This window comes from Pinus tabuliformis, chromosome 5_1 (genome assembly GCF_031772625.1).
Source record: "Pinus tabuliformis cultivar Carrire ecotype Pingquan chromosome 5_1, CPIR1, whole genome shotgun sequence".
NCBI lineage: Eukaryota > Viridiplantae > Streptophyta > Pinopsida > Pinales > Pinaceae > Pinus > Pinus tabuliformis.
In genome coordinates, this window is record NC_142305.1 from 698,996,975 (window position 1) to 699,022,344 (window position 25,370).

The following is a 25,370-nucleotide window of genomic DNA, read 5'->3' on the forward strand; positions in this document are numbered from 1 at the left end:
AGCCAACTAATGTTTCTGTAACAAGTGGGTTAACTCCACCAAGCAACCCTTCATCAATTTCTTCAACATCAATTTCAAGTCCAACTTCTTCTCCAAGTTCTACAAGGAAGGTAAGAAGATTGAGAGATATTTATCAGAGGAGTGTAAATCAAGCACATGAAGAAAGCGTAATAGGTGAGATAGTCAATTTCGCTTTATTAGCCAAGGCTGATTTTGAACATCATGAATTGAAGATGCATGTACTAATGAGGTTTGGATGCAACCCATGGAAGAAGAGATGGATTCCATTCAAACGAATGCCACTTGGAAGTTGACAGAGCTTCCACATGACAAGAAAAATATTGGCATGAAATGGGTTTATAAGACTAAATTTAACAGTGATGGGAGCGTTGAAAGACACAAAGCAAGATTAATTGATAAAAGATTCACACAAAAGTATGGAATTGATTATGAAGAGACATTTGTACTCGTAGCAAGACAGGAGACCATTAGAATGTTGATTTCGTTAGCAACTCATAAAAAGTGGAGGATACATCATATAGACGTGAAACGTGCCTTCTTGAATGGGTACTTAGAAGATAAAGTATATGTGGAGCAGCCACAAGGTTTTGAAGTGGAAGGAAAGGAAAATAATGTCTACAAGTTGAAGAAGGCTTTGTATGGACTCAAGCAAGCACCAAGAGTGTGGTATGCAAGGATTGATGGATACTTTTAGGAAAATGGCTTCCAGAGAAGTAAGAGTGATGCTACCCTTTACTACAAACATGAAGGTATTGATATTCTAATCATAAGTTTGTATGTTGATGATCTATTGTATATGGGTAGTAGTTCTACGATGAATGATAAATTCAAAGTTCCTATGAATGAATTTGAGATGAAAGATCTAAGCATCATGAAATATTTTCTAGGAATGGAGGTTTATCAAAGTAAGGATGAGATTTTCATTTGTCAGACAAGGTATGCACACGATATGCTAAATACATTTGATATGCCTGATTGTAATCCATCCCCTACTCAAAGTGCTCATGGAGATGTGTTGTATAGAGATGATGGTGCTGATTTGGTTGATGAGAAAACTTATAGAAGTATTGTGGGGAGCTTGATATTTCTAACCCACACAAGGCCTGATATTACATATTCAGTTTCATTTGTTTCAAGGTATATGGAAAATCCATTTGAAATACATATGAAGGCAGCCAAGAGGATTTTAAGGTATGTGAAAGGCACTCTAAATTTCGGTATTCGTTACTACTATTATGAAAGGTTCAATCTTGTTGGATTTAGTGATTCAGATTTGGGAGGTAGTATTAATGACCGTAAGTCCACATCTAGAAATTATTTCTTTTTTGGTTCTGGTTTGATTACATGGAGCTCGAAAAAACAAAGCATTGTTGCCCTCTCATCCATAGAAGCAGAGTATGTTGCAATTACCTTAGCAGGTACACAAGCTCTTTGGATAAGAATTTTTTTTAAAGAAATTGGAGAAAAACAAATTCAACCTACAGTGATTTATTGCGATAATGTAAGTGCCATCAAGTTAGCAAAGAACCCAGTTCATCACAGTAGGACAAAGCATTTCGACATGAAATCAATGTTTTAAAAACTGACAGGTTAGCAAGCCCACCAGGTCAAACCGGCAGGTTAGCAAACCCACCAGGTCAAACCGACTTAAAAACCCGGTTTACCTTCTCATGTCACCTTTTTTTTCCCTAACCGGTCCTAACCGGCCAGTTTAGGACAAAACCGGCCGGTTTATTGCGAGGGCAACCACAACCCCCTCAAAATGCATTTTTGTGAGTTTTGAAGCTGGTTTGAGGGAAATTTGGGGTTCTTCTCCTCCAAAAATAGTCCTTCCAAGAAAAACATGCCTACCCTCTCATTTTCTTCACACATCTCGACCCTAACAATGTTGGCAATTAATGGTAATGTTAAATTCTTAAAGTAAAATTGACATTTCCTTTAATTTTCATTTTTATCATTTTACTTAAATTTTTAACATTACCATGACATGTATCGGGATGTTTGACAGTGGTTTCAAACTCGTTGGATTTCATATGCAAAAACTAGAATTTTAGATTTCACTCAAAAGTCAACAGACTTAATGGTTTTTAGGATATCATGGTTTGGGGGTTCGCAATGTTTCCATTTGATTCTATCATGCGCGAGGGCATGAGATTGGCGTTTGATCAAGAGCATGAAGCTCTTTAAGAACCTTGATTGTGGTGACATTGATTGTTTAACTTTGTTGATGTTGGCAGTACTAATTGTTGAACTCCTCTACCATGGCCTTAACAAGAATGCACCTTTCACTCAAAGGAAAACAATTGGTTAGGCATGCTAATCTTTTTCTACTACATTATAAGGTTGAGGAGATGAACCCTTCAGTCAAACCAAAGTCATTGGTTAGGCATGTTAAACCTTTTCAATTTCTATCATGCTATAAGGTTGAGCAATCCAAGTCTGAAGACTTTGAGCTAGATGATGTTCATGTATCTCTTGTTGATGATGTTTATGTATTTATAGTGGCGTTGAATCAATGATGAGTTTCATGAGTGACCATGTTGATCAGTGATTTGTAGTTTTGATGTCTATTTTTGCTACTATTAAAGTTGTAGAGGAGTTATAGGAGTCCTCAAACTCGGAGACATATTACTTATGTAGCTCGTGTTGATGATCTCTTGTCTAGTTGTGGTGATGATTTTGATTGATCATGTTGTTGATCACTGATATGTAGACTTGTAGTAGTTCAGTGACCCCATAGCTTAGAGCATTGTTTTCGGACTCAAGAGGCCATTTAGAGCTTCATTTATTATGTATATTGTTGCTGATATATATTGCACTCGATGCCATTTTGATATATTCAACTTTACATGGTATATAGATGAGCAAACCTTGCAAATTTTGTTTCTATTGGCTTAGAATCATGGTTTTAAATCTTAAAAATAGTTTTTTTCATTAAAAATTAATTATTTAATGTATTTTTTTAAACCGGTTCGTTTAGACCTGACAAGTCCCGGTTCATTAGGCGGACCAATCTAGTCACCGGTTCCGGCTCTTAAAACATTGCATGAAATAGCACTTTATTCGAGATTTGGTGCAAAAGAATGATATTGAATTGAAGCATATAAATACTCAGCTTCATCTAGTAGCTATCTTTACCAAAGCAGTTGCAAAAGCTCGTTTTTTGGCACTACGAGATAAGATAGTAAATCCTCATTAATAATTAAGGGGGAGTGTTGAGATGTTTAATTTTGTTATGTAAATTGGTGACAAATTAGTCAGCAAATTTTGTGTTCTATGTGCAAAATTAGGACAACAAATTATTAGGGTGGTCAGTAAGATTGGTAGTGTCTGTAGAGTTGTTTCAGATTAGACAGTGGATTGATAATCATATTAGTAATATGTTTACTATATAACAATGTAGTTAATGGTTTAATTGAATGTGAGATTTGTTTCAGATTAGAAAGTTGATTGTTAATCATATTAGTAATATGTTTACTATATAACAATGTAGTTAATAGTTTAATTAAATATGAGATTTACATGTTTGAACTCACACAGTAAGTGTGTTTTATTTGTTAATTTGTTTTTTTTAATGTGTTTTTCTTCATAATTATGTTGGTTTATCCATTTCATATTCTACAAACGATTAGATAAATGACTAACTCACCATGATCATTTCATCTAATAGCACAGATTAAAGGTAGTGTTTTGATCTCATAACCTTAGATTGACATTTGTAATCATATTTCCTTTCTTTTTCCAGTGTTGAGAGACTCTGAAGCTTGAAGGTGCCATTTTGACCTAGAGAGTAATGGAAGCTTATCGGTCTCATAACCTCAGACTGATGTACATTGGTTTTTTTGGTCTCGTAACCTCAGGCTGATGTACATAAGGTTTCTCAATGCAGTCATCGAATTCCCTCTATTTTTCCGTTACTGTTCTTGCTTGGTGCAGCAGCTCCAAGGCGTTTCTTTGACGCAGAACACTCGCAAAAGTGTACAATTGGTTGAAATATTTTGTTAAATAAATCGAAATTGCAAAAGTGTACAATTGGTTGAAATATTTTGTTAAATAAATCGAAATTCACTCAATTAATCTCGAGATTTTTGAGATTGTATTGAGTTGATTCAATTTCGTTGGGAAAATTTAACACATAAGATATATTAGTTAATTCACCGACTGAACAGGAGTGATAGATCAATGCCTTGCAATAAAATTTAAAAACACATTAATTTTCCAGGTAATTGGGCTTTAACTCGTGACAAAATTATTATGCTTGTGTTCCTCGTCAATAAGCTAGGTTTAGGCGTATAGATTGTGCGACGGCTTTACATTCCGTCAATTGCTCTTTCACGAGTAAAATAATCATTGATCTTGTGAAAGGGAACCATAATATCAAAAATGAAAACCTCTCCATCAAGGGAACCATAATATCAAAAATGAAAACCTCTCTGGATGGATTGATAGAATTAAATCACTATGGAGGCTTTCACAGTTCTTTACCACTCATATAAAGCGGGGTCAAAATGAACAAGCCAACAAGTTATACAGTCTTCAGATGAAAAATGGCAACTATGCATCTCTATAGAACATTGGCAACTATGCATCTCTATAGAACATTGTACATACGCCATACAACCTTTTTCTATGCCAGGGATTTAAAAGGGCAATATCTGGTATACAGTCTTGAGATGAAAAATGGCAACTATGCATCTCTATAGAACATTGTACATACGCCATACAGCCTTTTTCTATGCCAGGGATTTAAAAGGGCAATATCTGGTATGCACCTGGTTTCATTATTTTGGAATAAGTTTTTTAAAAAGGGTCAGGCTGTACAATCATCCTATACAGAATATATTCTCTAGTTCTTGAATAGGGCTATAGACAAATCTCATTTCGTCTTATATAGTATGGATGTACATGATGTTTTTTTGGATACCAATCCGAAGATATAGCTGTCTCATTTGTAAATAGAACTTTTTTAAAATATAATAGAAATACTATACAGCTTTTTCTCCTGGAAAAAAGTAAAATTGGTTTATATAGCCCATGAAAATGGTAGCATGTAAGAGAAAGCTCAGGGATAATACCGTGGAAATTTTCGACTGAAAGAGTTAATAATATGCCACTAAGATTTATTCAAACATACGAGTTTGTGGTGAAGGAACAACAAGCTAAGTCTTAACGTATGGATTGAGTTTTAAGGATAGTGAATTTTTATAACAAGAAATCGTTATCCCCCTCTTCTCCTTCATTTTTCTGCCCCATAATAGTCGACAGAGATCTAAACATCATACCATAAAGTACCGTGGCTAGATAAGTTATATGATAGGTCAGTAACCAGTATTCATCAACACATAAATATTTACGCACAAATCAAAAGATGCCTCAAAATATATTTGGGCATGTATTTCCTCACATTTATTTTAGTTTGTAACAAAATTTCTTGTGCAAAATTAATATCTAATATTTCTTTATTTTCATCTAATATTTTTTTGGTTAACGGATCATTATGGGTGGAATGGCATTTGTATCATTAATATGCTAAGAGCATACGATAGCTTTTATTGTTGTGAAGATAGCAATGGATTTTTATTTAATAACTATTTTATATTTTACTTATTTTTAATTAGAAATGTTTGAATAGCTATTTTACATTTTTAATTAGTGATATGTGATTTTTTTGATAAAATTATATTATTATTATTATTCAATATTTTTTTGGAATGAATAAATAGATTCATGAACTTGAAAATTTGTTGAGACATAAAAATTGTGCAAAATTCCTGATTCCAACTATTTACTAATAAAATTTAAACAAATTTTACTATAAAAAATAACCATAAAACCTCTTAATTATAAGAAAATTAAACCATACCCCTTTTTATACTATTTTAACAACAAATATTGAAATATATTACCACAATTAAATATATCCTCAGCATTTGAAAAATAATACAACAATTAAATATATCCTCAGCATTAAATATGCAACTTCCCAACTTCTCGTTCAATATTAATATAAACTCCCCTATAGACAAAACGAATATAACTCCAAACATTATTACTTCATTATTCATAAGGAATCGATGACATAGTTTTCAATCAGTAAAAAATAACACGAGGAGAGTGTTCTTTGTATCGGGTAATCGGCTTTCCGGTTAGATATGAGAAATTTTACAAGATAATTTATTTATTGGTTTTAATTGAAAGCAATGCATTGATTTTAATGTAAATGTAATTTTTAATTATATTTAATTGATTGCATAAGATCTGTTAATTTTAGTGTAGTGGTTAATTTTTAATTTTATTTGATTTATTGCATTAGATATATTGATTTCATTGTTGATTCTAGTTTAGATGTGACTTTTTAATTTCATGTAATTAGATATATAATATACTTTAATTTCAAAGTAATTAAATTAATTGTGGGTATTGATTTCATCAGAAACCCAAGAATATTATTGACAATGTGCATTGATTTCTTGTTACAATTATTCAACCATAAATAAAATACTTGAAGTTTCATCTTAAATTAAAAGTTCACTTGAAATCTTTGTTTCTTGAAACTATAAACTATTTGTAATTGACTACATTCTTATTATTCCTGTTTTTCCATCATTCATTATTGTTAGTAGCTTTCATTCAAGCTAGGTAATAAAGAACAACTCCAATTAAAAATTAATTGGAACTTAACACTCCACAAATCACCATGGTTGATTTTGCAGAAAGCTACCATTAATATTGGGGAGCAAGAGATACAAGGTATGATATTTACCACAATAGCTCGAATTAAAGATTTGAATGGTTCAGTCACTTGATGGATATGAAAAGATGACAAAACTAATAGGTGTGACAATAAGAACAATATAAAAAAAGAGTTTGAGATTGATCACAATGAAGACTATTTGTAAGATACTCCATTATTATTACTCACATTGTCTATCAATCAACAATGCTATATTGTCACTTTGCTTTCAAGTTTTTTATTTCATCATTCAAGTTATTAACTCTCTGTCATCTCAATAAACTGAGGTAACTGAGAAAATTAAAATTTCAAATAAAATGAATAGATTTATCTTAGCGAAATTTAAAATATTTAAAAGTATTTGAATAATTAGATGTTAAACAGTTTTTTTGTGACCACACACTACTGAAACTTGCCTAGATAATCCTCGGTCCACCAAGTTAAATATCCATCAAATTTAACTATTGATGATATATTAACATCACCAAACTCTTGAAACTACACCATCTTGACAACACAGATGCGGTTTTTGTCTACTCAATAATCAGTTTTGGCCTATGTATTGTATGTTGTGCTAAAGAAAACAACGAATCCTCTTTGGCCTGGGATGTAAATAGATATTCGTCCTAAGAGATTGACTAGCAAGAAGGAAAGATATCATTTGAAATTTGTGTTACTATGATGATCTTCTCTTGACTTTGAGGATGCTTTATTCTCTATTGACAAGGCCAACCATTAGACTATAGAAGCTCATATAGTTCCTACAACCCCCATGTCACTCTCATTTTGTTGGTATCTAGTCTTATTATATTGCATCAAATGTGCATATCATAGTGGGAGGTAGGAAAAATTTAAATAAGAACAACATATATACCAATTAAAAGTAGCATAAAAGATCATCCAATATACCAATTCTATGTCAATTCATTTTAATCACAAAACATAAGAGTAGTCATAGATTTCCCTGCTTTTTCTTTTCATTACTGCCAATAATTGTAATGTTGTTGTCCTCATTTTGATGCTCTTCTTCTTTTAATGACCATATGTTGTTTGTTGTTGAGAATGCAAAAGACACCTTTATGCATGCTATTAGTAGGATCCATATATAGAATAAAAGAAAACAATTAAAAGGTTACACCATTCATATTATATGAACATATAAGATATAAGTTTTTATTAATGAAAAATTCAGTTGACGATAATTATATACATATAATTATATACATATAATTATCATGATTGGTAATTAGTGTAGAAAACATGGTGCTATGGTGAACCTCTAGTTAATCAACACCAACAATGTCATAATGAACATATGATCCGTAATAACGTTTTTATGCACCTATAATAACATTTATAATTCATAAACGTTATACTCATTTATTAGTTCTTGCCTTGCTAGGGACTATAACATCCACCTTGCAGTCAAAGTGCATTGACTATGCATTATTTTGCCGTGTTTTTCAAATTTTAACCAAGGTTTTGGGAAAAATCTTAATATTCCTATTTTCCGGCAAAGTAAAAAATAATTCTTTAATTTCCTAGAAATCTTATTTCTAAATTTTGATTGGTTGAACGATCTCTGATGTGACATAATTCCTCTCGTGGATGGCACTTTATTTTGGTATTTGTTAGTGTCTGACAATTCATTTAAAAAAAACTAGTTTTGTTAGTGGCCATTATGTTGGTGAGTGCTCTAGCACTAATATTGACACTGACATTGTTATGCTACTGCTCTGACCAATGATGCCAGAATTGGCTTGGTTTTAGCTCCTTTACATATGCGAAAGGTGGGGGGGGGGGTTTGAAAAAATAACCAATGAAAATTATTATGTTTCATTGTGCACAACTTTCAATTTTCACTATGTGGAGGAAGCTTCCTCTGTACAGTGAAAGATTCACACAAGGACTCATGTAGTATGACTGTATAGGTTTCCGTCATGATTTCTATGTGTAGACTTCGAAATCACAAGTACATTTGCAACAAAATGGTTGGGACTCCCCATGACTGTTTCAATAGTATTTGAGTGAAAAAAATTGAAGAGAACATGTCTATGCTAAAAGCATAAATAGCATTCACATCTTCTCATAATATGTCACACAGATCTAACCAAGATGGCAGAGAAAATGCGTTCACTAAATCTAGAAAATTGAGGAAGGCAACCTTAGCATTTTGTGGGCTAGAGCTTCCACCTATGGAGTATCATAAGAGCCCAACAAAATCCTTTCTTGGTTTGCTAATTTCAGATACCCATTTACACAGTCTCAGACGAGGAAGCCCACTGTAGATAAGATGTGATTGCATGCCCTCTTTTTCACTACATATTCTCCTCTTCTTTTCACACTTCATATTGTTAGAATTATGTACAACTTGCTTGAATCTCTTCCTTTTGAAAGTGAAACCGATTGATTTGGTCTCGTGATGATTTGACACCATCTCCAATTTACATATTGATTACCATGACAGATCATGGAGTGAGAATGTCAAATTTCATAACTCTAATAATGTACTAAAAGTTTAGAAGCCTATGTTGGAGCAACTTTTCTTATATTAGTTCGTGACATTGTATATTAATTTTTGTAGCTTGTTTAATGTGAAAAAAGTAATATATTGGATGCGATAGTTATTCCTATTTCTCACTCATTCACTTTCTATGGCATCCGGTAAATGTTGTTGTAATGTGCTACAGTCTTTTGTTTTTGTGGGATTCTGTAATCCCCTACAGTTGCATGTTGCATGTGGGATCTCGATCGTTCTACAGAAGCTAGTGAAAAATTCTATCTTGGAGAGCCATATCAACATTGTTTTTGAGTTAATAAATTTGAATGCAGGGTGTGTGGAGGCAGAAATGGCATTTGTTGTGTGGAGTGCAAAGCAAACTTCACACTCTGTAAACATTCGCTGCATTCAAATTTATTGATTCTTAATTTTTTTTTCTAAAATCTAAATCTTTATGACATGGCAAACAATATGCTTAAATATTAATTAATATGCATGTTATCCACAATTTTGTCAACAATTTGAGGAAACAATGTACACAATTTTTTGAAGATCAAATTCATCAACCAGCATAAGTCATCAACCAACATAAATATGTCATTGTGAACCCAATTTCTGTAAGTTATGTTGTAAATTATCCTAGTATGACCATTTAATTATGTAAAAACACCTAGGTAAGCCTCTGAGTTTGGAAAAGAATTTCATCCTAGGAAGTTTTTTAACCTACTCAAATTATGTGTGTTTGTAAACATGCTTAATTGGCAAAGCTTTTCTTCCATCTTAAACCAAAGAGCTAGGGTGGAATTCGTTGACGAGGTCTTATGTGAGTTCTAGTGTTTATCAAGTCTGATGTAAAAGTGTGTTTAGGAATAATTTTATGCATGGTCCCTCGCAGTCAGACACGATGGCTAAATTATTTTATTATAAACACAATTGGTTTCATACTAGATCATATTGTGTCACATAATTGAGTAAATTGTTGAGGGTCTATGTGTATTTCCCCTTCTGATGGTTGAATTAATTGTAATATTTGGATGTAAAAATATTTTAGTGCATAGTCCCTCGTAATCACACACCATGGCTAAAATATTCTAGGGTGGAAAAATTATTAATCCCCTTTAGAATCAATTAATTAATTTTTTGGTTAATTTAAATTAAAATCTTAAGCCAATATATTAATTAATTTTGAGTCAAAAAAATAATTATAGAGAAGTTAGAGAAAGATTCTTCGGCGAAAATCACATGGAATCTCATTTGTCGACGCGTTTCGAACCAACTAGTGTGGTTCATCGTCAGGACAAGTTGAAGAAACAGATCTAGCTCATCATGCTAAATAGTCTGAGTAGAGCCTCCAACAGCTATCTTCCCTAACGGCTAGTTTGACTCAAGGACTGGGGTCAAAATTATTATAATAGTTTAATTCGTAAAAAAATAAATTATTATTAAGGGTAAATGGTACGAGACCTAATAATTAAAAATTTATAAGTTAATTAATAATTTAAAAGGAAAATTAGTCAAAACAATGACCTTGAAATGCCTAAAAAATATAAATAATTTTATTTAAAAGTATTAAAAAATAAAAGGTAATAAAGAAAATCAAAGTTAATAATTAAAATTATAATTTAATTAATAATTTAAAAGGAAAATTAGTTAATTAAATGACCTTATAATAAATGGATAAGTGAAATGCTTAGATATATAGAGTAATAAATAAAATATTATTATTGAGGGTATTTGGCACGAGACCTAATAATTAAAAATTAAAAGTTAATTAATAATTTAAAAAGGAAAATTGGTTAAATAAATGACCTTATAATAAGGGAATAAGTTAAATGCCTAAGAAATATATGAAGAATATATAAAAATAATCTTATTTAAAAGTATTATTAAAGTTGTATGTTAATTAAGAATAATAAAAGGTAATAAAGAGAATCATAGTTAATAAAAATTATAAGTTAGTTAATAATTTAAAAGGAAAATTAGTTAATTAAATGACCTTATAATAAAGGATAAGTTAAATGCCTAGATATATAGAGTAATATATAAATTAATTTTATATAAAAGTATTATTAAAAATGTATGTTATTTAATAAAAGGTAATTAAGTTATAAAAAGGACTTAAATGGAAAATTAGTTAATTAAATGACCTTATAATAAAGGATAAGCTAAATGCCTAGATGTATAGAGTAATATATAAATTAATTTTATTTAAAAATATTATTAAAAATTGTATGTTAATTAATAAAAGGTAATTAAGCTATAAAAAGGACCTTATAAGTTCAGAATATAATAAAGAAAATCAAAGGATGATATGTTAGATCGGAAATTAGTTAAAAATATAAGCTGTAAAGGATTTGAAAGGAAAATTAGTTATATGAAGGCCCTTAAATAAAAATAATCAATATATAAAAATAATAGGAATTAAAATGGAAAAATAGGCATAAAGGACCTTGAAATATCAGAAGAAATAGGTTGCTATACATAAATAAATAAATATCACGTGAATAAAAACTAATAAATAAATAACCAAAAATTAAAAATAAAAATCGAAAAGTAAATAAATCAATAAATTAATAATAATAATAATAATAATAATAATAATAATAAAATAAATAAATAAGTAAAAATAAAGATAAAAGACACAAAAAAAACCAAAGAGGACGGAAAAACGACTAGGAAGAGAGGGCTGGGACCCAACACCTATTGACTTTCCAACCATCCTCTCTATTGAGATTGTTTGGTCTTTTTTCAATCTCAAGCACTTCCCTGAATTTTCGATGATGGAAAATTCAGGGAAGCGCTTGAGATTGAAAAAAGAAGTCAATTTTTGGAGGAACCCACACCAAGGGAAAATTGATATTTTAAGATAATTTAAGCCCTTGGACAGTGGTAGTTAAGTCAAAGTCATTTTTTTGAGGAAATTAATCCAAAATATTAATTTTTGGATTAATAAAAATGAGTTTTAAGATAAATTCAATTTTTTCCTCAAAAATAAAAATTCGACGATGGAGATTAAAAGATGATCAAGTTATTTTCGACAGTCGATATTATTCTGATGAGGAATAATCCAACTAGCCATTCTTTTCCACATGGATGGGTTTTCTCTATATAAAGAAGCTATTGGGCTTCTATTTCCCATATTTGGATGAGGTAAATTTTTAACACTTTTATTGAGTTGCTACTACGTTGGGAACGTTTTTTTTATCATAATAAGAAGAATTTGGGATTCAATTCATGGTGTTCTTCTATCTTCTGATATGTGGTATGTGGTAGGTATTTGTTTATCTTATATTGTGCTAAATAATTTTTAAATTGTTATTTCATTTGTTAGTGATAAGAACATTCTATTGGTATGAGTTATCTTAGGTGATGAGATTCATTACATGGATTAACACTTTACCTTGAGAATTTTTATAGATATTTACAGGTATGCTAGCCCTTGGGCTCCAAGTTCACAGACTGTGGGGAAGCGCTGACCTTGTTTGAGCTTTAAGATTTCAATGTTGTATTTTTTTTTCATGAGAGTATTGGTTGGTCTATCTTTCGAAATTATTCATCCAAATTTTTTATTTCAAAAGTTTCAATTTTGTTTTTATTTGATCTTGTGCTAAAAATAATTAGTTTGCTAATGAGAACTTGTAATTTTAATTTTTAAATATTGTAAATATTTGTAAATTATTTCTAACCTTGTTTTATTTTGTATATCTTAGGGTTTTTGGGTTTTGAAATTTTTGTATATATTTGGGGTTTGGAATTATTTCATTCATTTGTGCAGGTGATAGTTCAAGGGTTTGAAGAAACAATTATTTTCTGGGCTATTCATCCAAGCAAGAAAGGCTGATATAGGCCCTTGAGGGTAAGATCTAGCCTCCCCAACTTCCAAAAACTCAACGTCCAATTGAAGAGGAAAGATGTTGGCCATAAGGAAGTGATTTTTGGCATTTTCTACATGAATTATTATGATTGCAGGGGTCTGAATTTTTGTTAAGGCCTACAAGGCCTAGATGAAGGCTCCTTAAACATAGACGACTCCCCCCTTCCTCTCTATCATGTTGCGGTTACCTTGCTTCCCTTACCGTGGTTGTTTTAGGCCTTTCCCCTTGGTAGCAGGGCCTTCTTAGGCCCATGGCCTCATCCTTTTGCCTAGCCGCATGCATTGGGGAACCTCCAATAGTTGTCATCCTCCCTCTTTCCCATAGCCATAGCCTTGGGTTACTCTCCAAGCCCTCAGCCTCCCTTTGAGCCCTGTTGCAAGCCCTAAATGGCATTTCCCTTAGTCGTAACCCCTTTAGGGACTTGCCTTTGCCATGCATTAGCCTTCTTGGGCTTGACACCAGACCTTGTTAGCTTATCTTCCTCATCCAAGGTCTTTCTCGGCCTTGTGGCCTCAATTATTTCCTCTCTTTGGCCTTGTAGCCCCATTTTTTCCTATTCTAACGCTAGTGTTGGTGCTTTTCTTAGCCTTGTAGCCCTTCCCTAGCTCTATATTAAGTTATATTTGAATTTTGCATTGTTTTAATGGACTAACATCTTGGGTTGAACTAATTTTTCTTGCTAACATTGTGGTTACAAGAAGTAGATTCATCTCCAAACCTTCTAGCCCTCAACTAGGCCTTAGGCCTTTAGGTTTGCTTCTCCATTCCTCATTTTCTTGTTTTATTTGCTACAATCATTCATTCAGTCCCATAACACTAATAAGAAACATTAAAAGTGACAAAAAGTCATTAAGCAATCACTTAATTTCATGAACTAATCATTCGAGCTCATTTGGCATTGATTGTTTGACGTCTTGTTGGATTTTTGGAGGGCTAAATCACTAGTTTTTTGAGTTGATATACGTTTAATATATGCTCTTTTAAGGTTTGATATGAAATTTAAAAGTTTGATCTATAGCTTATAAGTGGTCATAAAACTAATTGGCAGTCATTAGAAGGTCTCTTGCTTTGATTTTCTAGTTCATTCTTGACATCTTGCATCATCTTCTAAGTGCTGATATAATAATTTCAAAGTTTGATATAAATTTGCAGACCTCTGAATATAAGATTGCAGCAGTAATAAATTGCATTAGAGGCTCTAAAAGTAACTAAGGAAAAAATCTAATTCATGAGCATTCATTGTTGAATTGATTTGGGCTTAGAATTTGGTCAAAAGTCCATTAGTGTCATGTCTTTTTTTGCATTAATATTTTGGCATTCATATTTTGGCATATTTTTTTGCATACAAGTGCTCTTCATTGGTTTGGAATTTTTGCTTCAAGAAAAAAATTGGAATATGTGTTGTGGCTCCCTTTTAAGTGATCTAAAATGCTAATTAAATTGAAAAATATCGAGATTACATTGTGGTTTAATGATATGTTTCTCTCATTGATAGCTAGCATCATTTTGACATTGGTTCTAAGGAATATCTTTACTTGTCATCACATTAAGTGCATAATTGAAGTTGATTATATTTTTTCTTGTGGTCATATGGAAAATCCATTTCTTGTGGAATTCTCATTTATGACAAATGTAACTAATACTGTGTATTGCAAGTGAGCTTCATATCTAAATTAATATTCTTGCTAAACACGCCACTCTTAAAGGCACTTAATGAGATGAATACCATTGAGATCAAAAGGAGGTGTGGGTTTGGAAATGGTGGTACAAGTAGTTGAGTGGGAGTGGATATTTGAGATGGATGTGGTTGGGGTTGTGGTTGTGGTGGAGGTGAATGGTTGGGATAACATGGAGTTGGGTATGAAGGATATTGAGGATATTGTGGATGGCTCCAATAAGTTCCTTGCCAACTTTGTTGCCAAGATTGGTTTTGGGGTTGAGATAACCAATGTTGCCAAGGAAAGGGTGTGTTGCAATTACTTTGATATGGATGTGCATAAACTTTAAATTGTGAATTAGGTTCTTGCATCATACCAGGTAGAATAGGCTGCCATGGTCCTCTTAGAGCTACATAACATAGTTGAATTGGTAATTGACTTGCTCCATTGTCCTCTTGGTAAACTTCCTTCAAGCTTGGTAATGAGGGGCAATATTTAACATCATTTAATTCTTCATGGATGACACAAATATCAATATCTTCTTTTTTCTATTTGAATTCTTAACATTTCTACTTCTTCACTTAGATTGCTAAAAATTTATATTTTAAAGTTATCTAACAAATTTCGAAGTTTAGCTTGACTTACTTATCTTGATGTTGATTTACTTACTCTTGCCCTTCCTCTTGATATGTGTTTGCATGTTTCAAAAATTTCTTCAAATGATAGTTGGTATATATCACCTCCACTCATGAGATCAAGGAGATCAATCCACTAATCCCTAATTTTTCTAAGTAAGAGGGTTTTTAGTGTGTCATATCCTAAATGATGTAGCTTTGTCATCTTAACATTATACATGAACATCTCTATTCGATCCTCTAGACTCTCATATTCTCTTTGATTCATTCTAAAGATTTATTCTTTAAGATTATGATATTTATATTTTTCTAGAAATATATTTTGCATATCATTCCATGATCTTATTGAATTAGTCCCTAAACTCATGAACCATTTAAGAGCTCTATCCTTCAATGTTGCCAGAAACAATCTCAGCTTTTGAGTTTTTAATAAGTAACTATAAGATCTACAAATAATTTCAAATTTAAAGAGAAAGGTTTCCAGATCCTCTGACCTTAGACCATGAAATTTTGGAAGAAAATATGGAGGGATTTTCTTCATGTGCACACTACCATTAATATCTTGAATGGGAAATCCAAGAGGATCTTCCTCATTGTCGTCATTTCCATCCATTTCTTCTACATTCTTTTCCATCTTATTCTTGTACCTACAAAGTGAATGGTGATGTGGCTCTTACCACATCACGTGATCAAATGGGGGGGTGGGTTGGTGTTGGATATTTTTTCTGTTTTTATGATTGAATGAAAACACTAATGCAATACACTTTTCTGTTTTTGAAATGAAATATGCTTAATGCAATTATTTTTTTGTTTTTACAAAAAGAAAAAAAAATGAATCAACTAGGGAAGAAAGAAATGCATATTTTGACACCTCCCTGGCAACGACGCCAAAAGGTGATGAGCCTCGGAATTGCAGCAAGAATGCTGCAACTCCCAAGGCTACCGACTTTTAATTATCAACTCGGGGTTTGTACAAACTTAAGAGGTATCGACACTATATGTGCAGCATACAATGTGTCCTTCCTTTGCTGTCATGATGTAATAGAGTGCATGTAATGAAATCAAACCCTAAACTAATTGCAGAAAATGAACTGAAATGGAAACCCTAACCTATTGCAAGAAATAAAGTACAAGGAAAGAAATATATTCTAATTGCATAAAGATCATGGACTAAATGTAAAAGAAACATAACTTAACCCTATTTATCACATGTGATGATTTAAACTAATGAGCATGGAATATGATATAGAGAGTGCTAATTGTTGTGTGCATGAATAAATATAAAATAACTTTTTCCTTTTTATATTTTGCTTGAAAAATGTAAATGCTAATTTTGCTTGGTTCTTTGACAGGGGAGACAAGTGTGGAGGAAAATGAGTAGAATGGTTTAGATGGCTTGGAGGGAAAGTATGGGTCTAATCCTGAATTTTAGTGATGATTTTTCTCAATTCGGGCTCAAAACATGCCACTACAGGTTTTCCTACAGGATGTCTACAGGATCCCCTATTTTGGATACATGATGTCTACAAGATCCGCAAATTTGGATACATTTTTATTCAAATTTACATGGATAAAAAAAAACAATTAGATAATTGAAGTATAAATAAAATATGAATTTATTGGGGATGGAAAGGGAGAACTCTGGGAAGGACTTGAGGAATATGGAATGAGCTGGAATTCGAGGAATTGGCCATTTGATATTATTATATTTTCTTCGTGCATTTGAACAAAATTAGAAATAAAATTTTGTGTACATGCTTAAAATTCATTTCGAGAACCATATAACCACAATCTGAGTTTCAATATAGTTTTCAAACCATTTTTCAAGAATAAGGTGATTTTAAGCAAAAAATATATATAATGAAGTACTGTAACTCATGTGGATGTGTCCTAAATGATAATTTGAGATGAATATGACATTTCATGTGAAAAGAAAATTCCATATAACTTTTAAACATTATTGGTGCTCTTATCGAAATTGACAACACCGATGTGTTTACATAATAAACAAACTGATGTATTAACATAATAACCGCATCAGTTTGAAAATAAAAAAGGAATTCTATCGTATCGTTTCTCTTGTAAAACCACACGCACTAACGAGTTTAAATAAAAACCGCACTAATCCTTTAAAAGAAAAAAAATGCACCTATTTCTAGGATTTTGATAAATAAAAAAAGGAATTATATCATGTTATTGCTCTTCTGAAATTAATGACACTGATGCGTTTAAAGAACAACTACATTGAGGCGCTAAAATAATAACTGCACTTGTTTCTGGAATTTCGAAAATATAAAAAGTAATCTATCATTTCGGTGCTCTTGTAAAGAGGACAACACCAACGTTTTTAAATATAAACTGCATCGATCTGCACCTATTATAATAACTCCTGCATTGATGCATTTAAATAAAAATCACATCGTTGCGTTAAAATATTAAACACACCATTTTTGGGATTTCAAAAGATAAAAATAAGAAAAATCTATAATGTTGATGCATCTAGAAAAATTAGCACACCAGTAATTGATTGCTGTGCTTTACTTGTAAACCCACTAGTGTTTAATATTGAACACATCGACGTTCAGAAAAAGTGAAAAAAAAAGTGATTTTTTTTTCAAATTGAAAATGAGTGACAATTGGTTTTCAAAATCTAATTTCATAGTCTTTTAAATAGTAATAAGTTATTCACTATTTCATTAGTTTTTACAAAATTTCAATAGAAACATTTATAAGAGAGACATATCGAGAGCACCATGTAGCAGCAAAATACGTTGGAACAACATAACTATTCAGAAGAGAAGATCATAAGTTGAAAGGTATGGTGATTCACTCAAAGCTCTGCATAGTTAAAAAATTAAATTTATTGTTGATTTTACTAATAAATTTTTTTACAACTTTTGTTAGGAGAGATCCCGTGCAAAAGACACATATTTGGAGCACTGTTGAGCAACAAAATATTTTGGAACCGTAGAAAGATCAAAATTTGAAAGGTATGGTAATTCACTTAAAACCCTGCATAGAAAAAAATTTAAATTTCACTGTTGATTTTAATGTTAATTTTTTCTTTTCAATTTTTGTTAGATTTGTTCAAATTTAAAATAAAAATAAATCCTTGCATAATACAAATTTTACTATTGATTTTACTAGTAAATTTTTTTATGATGTTTGTTCCTATTTAGATTTAATTTAAACAAAAAAAAACAAAAAAAGTCAATAATTACCTTAAACCCTTGTTTTTTCTTGCGTATGTGATTAGAAAATTTCACCTTAGGGTTTAACACCTTTAACCAATTCACAATTAGGGTTTTTTCATTTTTTAGGCATTTAAAATTTAATGGATTTGTGTACTTACTATATATAGGGTGTTTGAAATGTAAAGTAAGGGGACCACTTATTGAATTAGATCCAAACTCGGTTGGTCGTATCCATTTGTTTTAAAACAACATTTGTTTTGCTGTGCTCCCTATGTAATATAACACATCGATGCTCATTGGGTTTTTATCGTTACATATTTCACTAAATAATATCATCTTTGTCCATTTTGAAAAAAACGTAGATTGTTTATCAGTGCGCTCGGTGCAATATAACACAACGACTCGCCTCTACCAAATAGCATCGTTAAATGACTTGTATTTAGTTTTTTATGATTTCGTTTTTTTACTGTGATGGAGGTGGATTTATCATCACAAATTGCACCTTTATGATTTAAAATTATTTTAGTAAATTAATTTTTGTTGTCAGCATTGAACAATTAAAATTTCAGTGTGTTTAATATAATAAGTACACTGAGGCATTTATTCAAATAATCGCTCTAGTTACCAGAACTATTTTTGGTTAAAAAACATTTGATTTATGTATAAAATATATTTAATGGCTTATGTATGAATGATAAAGGTTGTATATTGATAATAAAAAAATTGAGAAGTTGTTAAGTAACAAAAATACTAACAGGCACAAATTATGATAGGACATCCAAAAAAGCAGAAAATGCAAGTTCTTTGTAAATTCTTTACAAAATTAATATGTTTGAACTATAGATAAGTATAACTAATATATATTGTTTAGTGTGTGTCATGCAAATCCATAAAATGAAGAAGGTCAATAAGATTATTTCTAATTTAAGTGCAGAAGAGCGTAAAAGCTTAATAGAAAATTTGTAGAAGAATGAATCAAGTGAATGAAAAAATAATTTTCAGTATGATTTTTTTCTTTTTGAATTTTTATTAATAATATAGTTAAGAATATTAGATAACATGTTTCAAACAATATATTAATTCATATATGTTTAATGTTCTTCAAGGAGCAACAATGAAGGGAAAGATCAATGTTGTTTTTTCTGAAGAAAAAAGCATAAACTTTTTATTAAGCATATAAAAAGTTTACAAACTGATGCTATCTTTTGCAGGCCTGTTGGCACCCATGTGTGCTGTTTTGTACATTCTGAAGAGTAAAAACCAAAGCATAAAACTCAGTCCATATACGACTGACTGTTCTGTCCTGTAACTTGCTAAAAGAAACAAGTATGGTCTTCCTCCCTACAGGAGGCTTTTAAAACAAAAAACAGAGAGCATACATCCCCCGGGGTCTCCTTCGAAAAGGAAAACAACCCCATACAAAAAAATATATATAAAGAGTCTTTGAGTAAAAACTGAAAGCTGTACATAAAGGTTTTTTTGATGTTTGTAGTGCTGCATATATATAGACAGAAACGTGGAAAAAGACATAGTAATAACAGAGTGCAAAAAATTCCCTCTAGCCTGCGGGACTGCTGACAAAAAAATGATATTGTCTCGATCATAGTGGAGGATTAAAAGGAGCCTGTTGTGAAAAGAAAGTCTGCCCCTGTCTGGATTCTGCTATTGACCATACGCCCAGATCTTGCTGTAGACCAGCCTTAGAAAGCTGGTCTGCTTCCTCGTTCTTCTCCCTGTAGATGTGGCAAAGAGATAAACTGTTAAAAGAAGACTTTAAAAACATGATTTCTTCTACAAGAGTCTTCAGGATCTGGTTTTTACAGGATGCATTTCCATTCACCCATTTTATGACATTCATAGAGTCTCCGAAGATTTGAATTGTGAAGATATTTCTTTGAAGTAACCAGCAGAGGAGAAAGCGCAACGCAGATAGCTCAGCATAGTTGTTTGTACCAGGACCTAGCCCTACAGAAGCCTTTAGAGTATGATCATGGTTCAAATGAAAAAGATCAATGTTGTTGTAAGAAAAGAAAAAGTATAAAGCATGTAAATGATGATGAATTGGTTCTTAGCTCATTTGGAATGTTACTAGAGGTTAATGAAAGAGGGGAAATTTTTACAAAACTATGCGGGATATAATGGAATGAAAGTACATACATACTTTCCACTTACAATAATAAATCCTGTGATTCCAAGAACCAAGTTATATCTAAACTGCAGGAAGCGTTTCCAGAATAATGGTCAATCAGACCTGTCAGAATTGCAATAGGGAAAACATACAACAATAAAAGATAATCATTCAAAAGGTAATATTCATAATTAAAATGATTTTCTAGAAATATATGTGTAATATCCCGACTATACAAGCTCCTGTAAAATCTTAATATATTTAGCAAGTGAAGATATTAAAAATTTAATGTGTTAAGAATCAGTTAATTAATAACTTCCCTTCTCATTCACTATATATATATATATATGTGGTAATATCAATAAGATGTTCATGGAAATATTATTTTAACTACAATGATGTCCAATTACTCTATTGTTGGATTGTGGTTGGAATTAAGAAACAGTTAAAAGCTTAAAAAAGAAATTGGTAACCATATTGGAATTATTTTTTCATCACGGATCTATCCACTTACAAGGAAGGCTCTTCTACCAAAAAAATATCCTCTTCAAAAATCCACAGTAAAAAGCTAACGATTGTGCTCTTGAAGCCTGTCAATAGTTTTTGCTTTCATGAACCCAATCTACATAGAGGATAAACAAAAAATAAGATATATATATATATATATATATATATATATATATATATATATATATATAAAGTGAATGGTTGCTCTCAACAAGCAAAGGCTGAACATATGAGGTCATAGGCGGAACTGATTTACATAGAAAAACTCACTTGGACTCTTAGAGGCCGAGACCTGGGGTTTCAACAAGATGCGAGTTTTGAAAAAAAAATCCCTCTATGAAGACTACCATAAGTGGTGACAAACAACAAGAATCAAACCCGTGAAGAAAGCAAACATTTGAGGGTTTTCGTTTTCTTTAAAGTCGAAACAGTGGTGAGCCTCAACAATGATGTTTATAGATAAAAAGAGAGATTAGTACTTGTAGAGTTCATGTCTAGAAATGTTCAACCAAAATAACTTGGAAACCATAACGAGGAGTCATATACCCTATATTTTCAAATGTTGTCTCTTCGATAAATGTGTCCAGGAAGAAGTAAGGGATTCAAAAGAAAATAAACTCCAACTTAAGAAAGACCTTTACCTATACACAGACGATATGAGGAAGCCATGTCACTAGGCTATCCTCCCAATGTTTTTCATGCCAAGACGTGATGTGAATGATGCGCCTTGAAGTGATAAGACCTTTGTGGTGGCGGGAAAGTGAAGCAGGGTTCAACATGTCGACAGACAAAAGCCTCTCCAGCGACAGACCAATGCAAACTATAAATGGAACCATATTCCCTTCAGTCTACTAGAAAAACCCTAACTATTGAGTATAGTTGTCATTAGATGAAGGTGGCCATGTATGAATAGATGAGATCAATCGAGCAATCCCATCTCCCAGAAAATCATGCCCATAAGCGAGACAACTCATCCACTATTTATAGATAATTTGAAAGACATAAATGGGACTTTGCATATTAATAATTATGCCTTAATTATCGTATGTGTATATGACCTTATCTTAGGATGTCAAGAGGTGTATGAGCCAAATAACAACATCAATATGTTAGCTGTATAAAAGAAAAACCAATATCACCTCATGCCATGTCGGGATCCCTCTTGGGGTGATAGGCATTTTCCAAAATTGCACATGAGTATAAAGCACATGATTTGTCCCATAACTAGAGAAAAGGGAATAGTGCCTCATGAATAAGTTGAAAATTTTATGCTAGGCATCCTCTCGAACAGAGGAAAATGTGAGAGATATTTTTATAGAAAAAAACTATTATTTGTTAATGAAATGGAGAAGTAATTAAAATTGTAATTACAAGTGCCTCAGATTTTTCATTCATGGTTCTAGCTTTGCGAATGAAAGGACATAATTTATCGATTGCTAGATGGTTATTATTAAGGTTTAAATGGATCACATTGAAGGGAAAAAAAATGAAAATTTAATTATTAGTTGAACTATTATGATATTACTACACCAAGTTGCCACAATTGCCTTTGATCATTCATGTTGTTAATTTCGCCCGTCATTTTCATATTTCATCATTTAATATTTGGAATAGGTAATTATTTCAATAATAATAAAGAAACTGACTTTATTGGTGTATGGAGAAGGAGACATCACAAACGGTATCAAAGCAAGGGTTTCAAAGCTGGAGATGTTGGCAAACCATGAAGCTCAATATGAGTAATTGTCATTTCTATTTAATTATTATACACAGGAAGAAAAGTTAGAAAAATTAGTTAACATGGTAGAACACCTCATGGGAAATCCTATTGGAGAAAAGGAAATATATGTACATTTGGGACAAAGGGTGCAAATTCCTACCAGGGAGATGATAGACATGATAAGGGAACTATGTAATTAGGTGGTTAATCTCTAAACAGATCAAGAGAGATTACGAAAGGCCAACACAAATCAGGGATAAGTGATTAGGAACCTATCAAATAGACTTCACTAAAATACAATAGACGGAACATAAGTTGTAGGGAATAGAGAGGAATCTAATAGAATAAGGAATGTGGGAGAGGAGATTGGTAGTAGGAAAAGGTTAGATGAAGATGGAGAGCATATCACATTTGAATCTATAAACCAAGGGGAAAAGAAACCAAGGGTGGAGCTACATGGTGAATTTAAGAGGATTCGACCCTTGGCATATAATGGTGATTCTGAGGAGGATGCAGAGGTTTGGGTGTTCAATATAAATCATTATTTCCAAGTATTTGATTATACACCGGAACTTAAAGCTAAATTGGCTACTTATCAAATACAAGGCAAAGCATTTTTATGGTGGGAGGAAGTCTGCACAATGCATAATTTACAGGGAAAAGAAGTATGATGGAAGGAATTCCAGTGATTTTTTAAAGAGAAGTACTTGAAAAAATTCTACTTTGATGATCATGAAAAATAGTTTTATGATCTAAAGTTGTGGCAAATGATTATGGATGAATTAATAATAAAATTCACACACTTGCTACAATATGTGCCTTATATTAAAGAAGAGAAAGTGAAAGTCCAGTGGTTCATAGGTCCTCTTCCACCCTCCTTTAGAGAACAAATAGAATATGATAACCCCAAGACTATGGATGAAGTTATTCAGAGAGAAAGGATCTTCTACCAGCAAGTAAGGCAGAGGAACGAGAATCCAAAATAATAGAGTAATAAAAGGAAGGACCGTGGCCAACAAAACAATAAAGGGATAAGGAATGGCCCGACCATGCAAAACAACAAAGGAGGGTCTAATCAAAATTTTCACAGGAATAATGGGTAGATGCAGAAAACCCAAATGTAGACACGAACATGATTAAAACAAACAAAGGACAATAAAGAAACAAATGGGAAAGATAAAGAAACTCTGAAGTGTTGGGGATGTGGGGAACCCCACCTACTAATAAATTGTCCCTACAACCCAAGGTTTGTGCAAAATCTTCATAACATACAAGAAGCCTCTACTGTGAGCGATGTAGCCATGAATATTCCCCCATTCAATGCTACGCTGGAAAATTGTCAAGTGGAGCACCAATCCACAATGATAGAGGTCGAAGGTAAAATCCAAGAGAAACTTGTTATAATGTTAATAGATCTGAGTGCTAGTTTAAGTTATATTAACCCGAAAATTGTAGAAACTTTTAAGTTAGTATCTACAAAATTTAAGACCCCATGGATTGTTTAATTAGCAAATAGAGCAAAGAGGAGAGTCACAAGTGTAATCAAGGACTGTTGAGTGGAGATGAATGGAAATTCAAACTCAGTTAGTTTAAATGTATTACCTTTAGGCTCGTATGATGTACTGATTGGTATGGACTATCTGGAGAAACATAAGGTGGTGGTGAACTATTTGGAGAAAATTGTTACCTATGTTGCTGATAATGGAGAGATTCAGATTATTCAAGGGATTCCTAGGCCTGCCTTTTTATGACAGATATCATCATTGCAACTAAAGAAGGGAGCCAGGAGGGGCTGCTAATTATTTTCTATTAAAATAGAAGACCCCACCAAGAATAAAACAATGGATCTAGAAGGGATAGAAGTGGTAATGAATTTTCCAGATGTATTTCTGGAAGAAATTATAAGGTTACCACCAATGAGGGCTATAGATTTATCTATAGAATTGGTTCCTGGAGTCGTTCGAATTTATAAAGCCCCTTATAGGATGACAGTGCCAGAATTAATAAATCTAGTTACAAGAGTTATCTAAAGACATGGTGGACATCAGATCCTTCATGGGATTAACCGTTTATTCCCATCAGTTTATAAAAGGGTTCTCTAAGTTAGCATATCCCATAAAATCTCTCCAAAAGAAGGGGGTGAAATTCATGTGGACTCCTAAGTGTCAAGAAAAATTCAAAAACATGAAACAATTTCTTGCTATGGCCCAAATATTGGAAATAACTCATCTAGAGAAATATTTTGAGGTTTTTACAGATGCCTGCCTAAACATTTTAGGGGGAGTATTGATACAAGAAGGCCATGTTGTAGCCTATGAGTCACGAAAATTGAAAGAGAATGAAAAGAATTATTCATTTTACGACTTGGAGATGGAAACAATAATTCACACCCTCAAGAT

The 25,370-nt window shown here is 32.1% G+C and overlaps 1 protein-coding gene across 15 annotated transcripts in view; it reads left to right on the plus strand.

Moving 5' to 3' along the window:
- Positions 1–25,370, plus strand: part of LOC149166860 (uncharacterized) — a 163,166-nt gene that overhangs the window by 120,133 nt on the left and 17,663 nt on the right. For 9 of the 15 annotated variants that reach the window (XM_089432807.1, XM_089432795.1, XM_089432806.1 and 6 more), the window contains one exon: positions 3,767–4,063. Coding sequence is in view for 7 of the 15 variants with exons in the window: in XM_089432806.1 (XP_089288932.1) it covers positions 3,767–3,789 (23 nt within the window). In the remaining 8 variants the exon portion in view is untranslated. Of the gene's footprint in view, positions 1–3,766; positions 4,064–6,734; positions 6,772–13,029; positions 13,111–16,774; positions 17,191–18,326; positions 18,413–25,370 lie in introns of those variants that run through there. The other 6 variants (XM_089432797.1, XM_089432805.1, XM_089432800.1 and 3 more) reach the window with 5 other exon arrangements.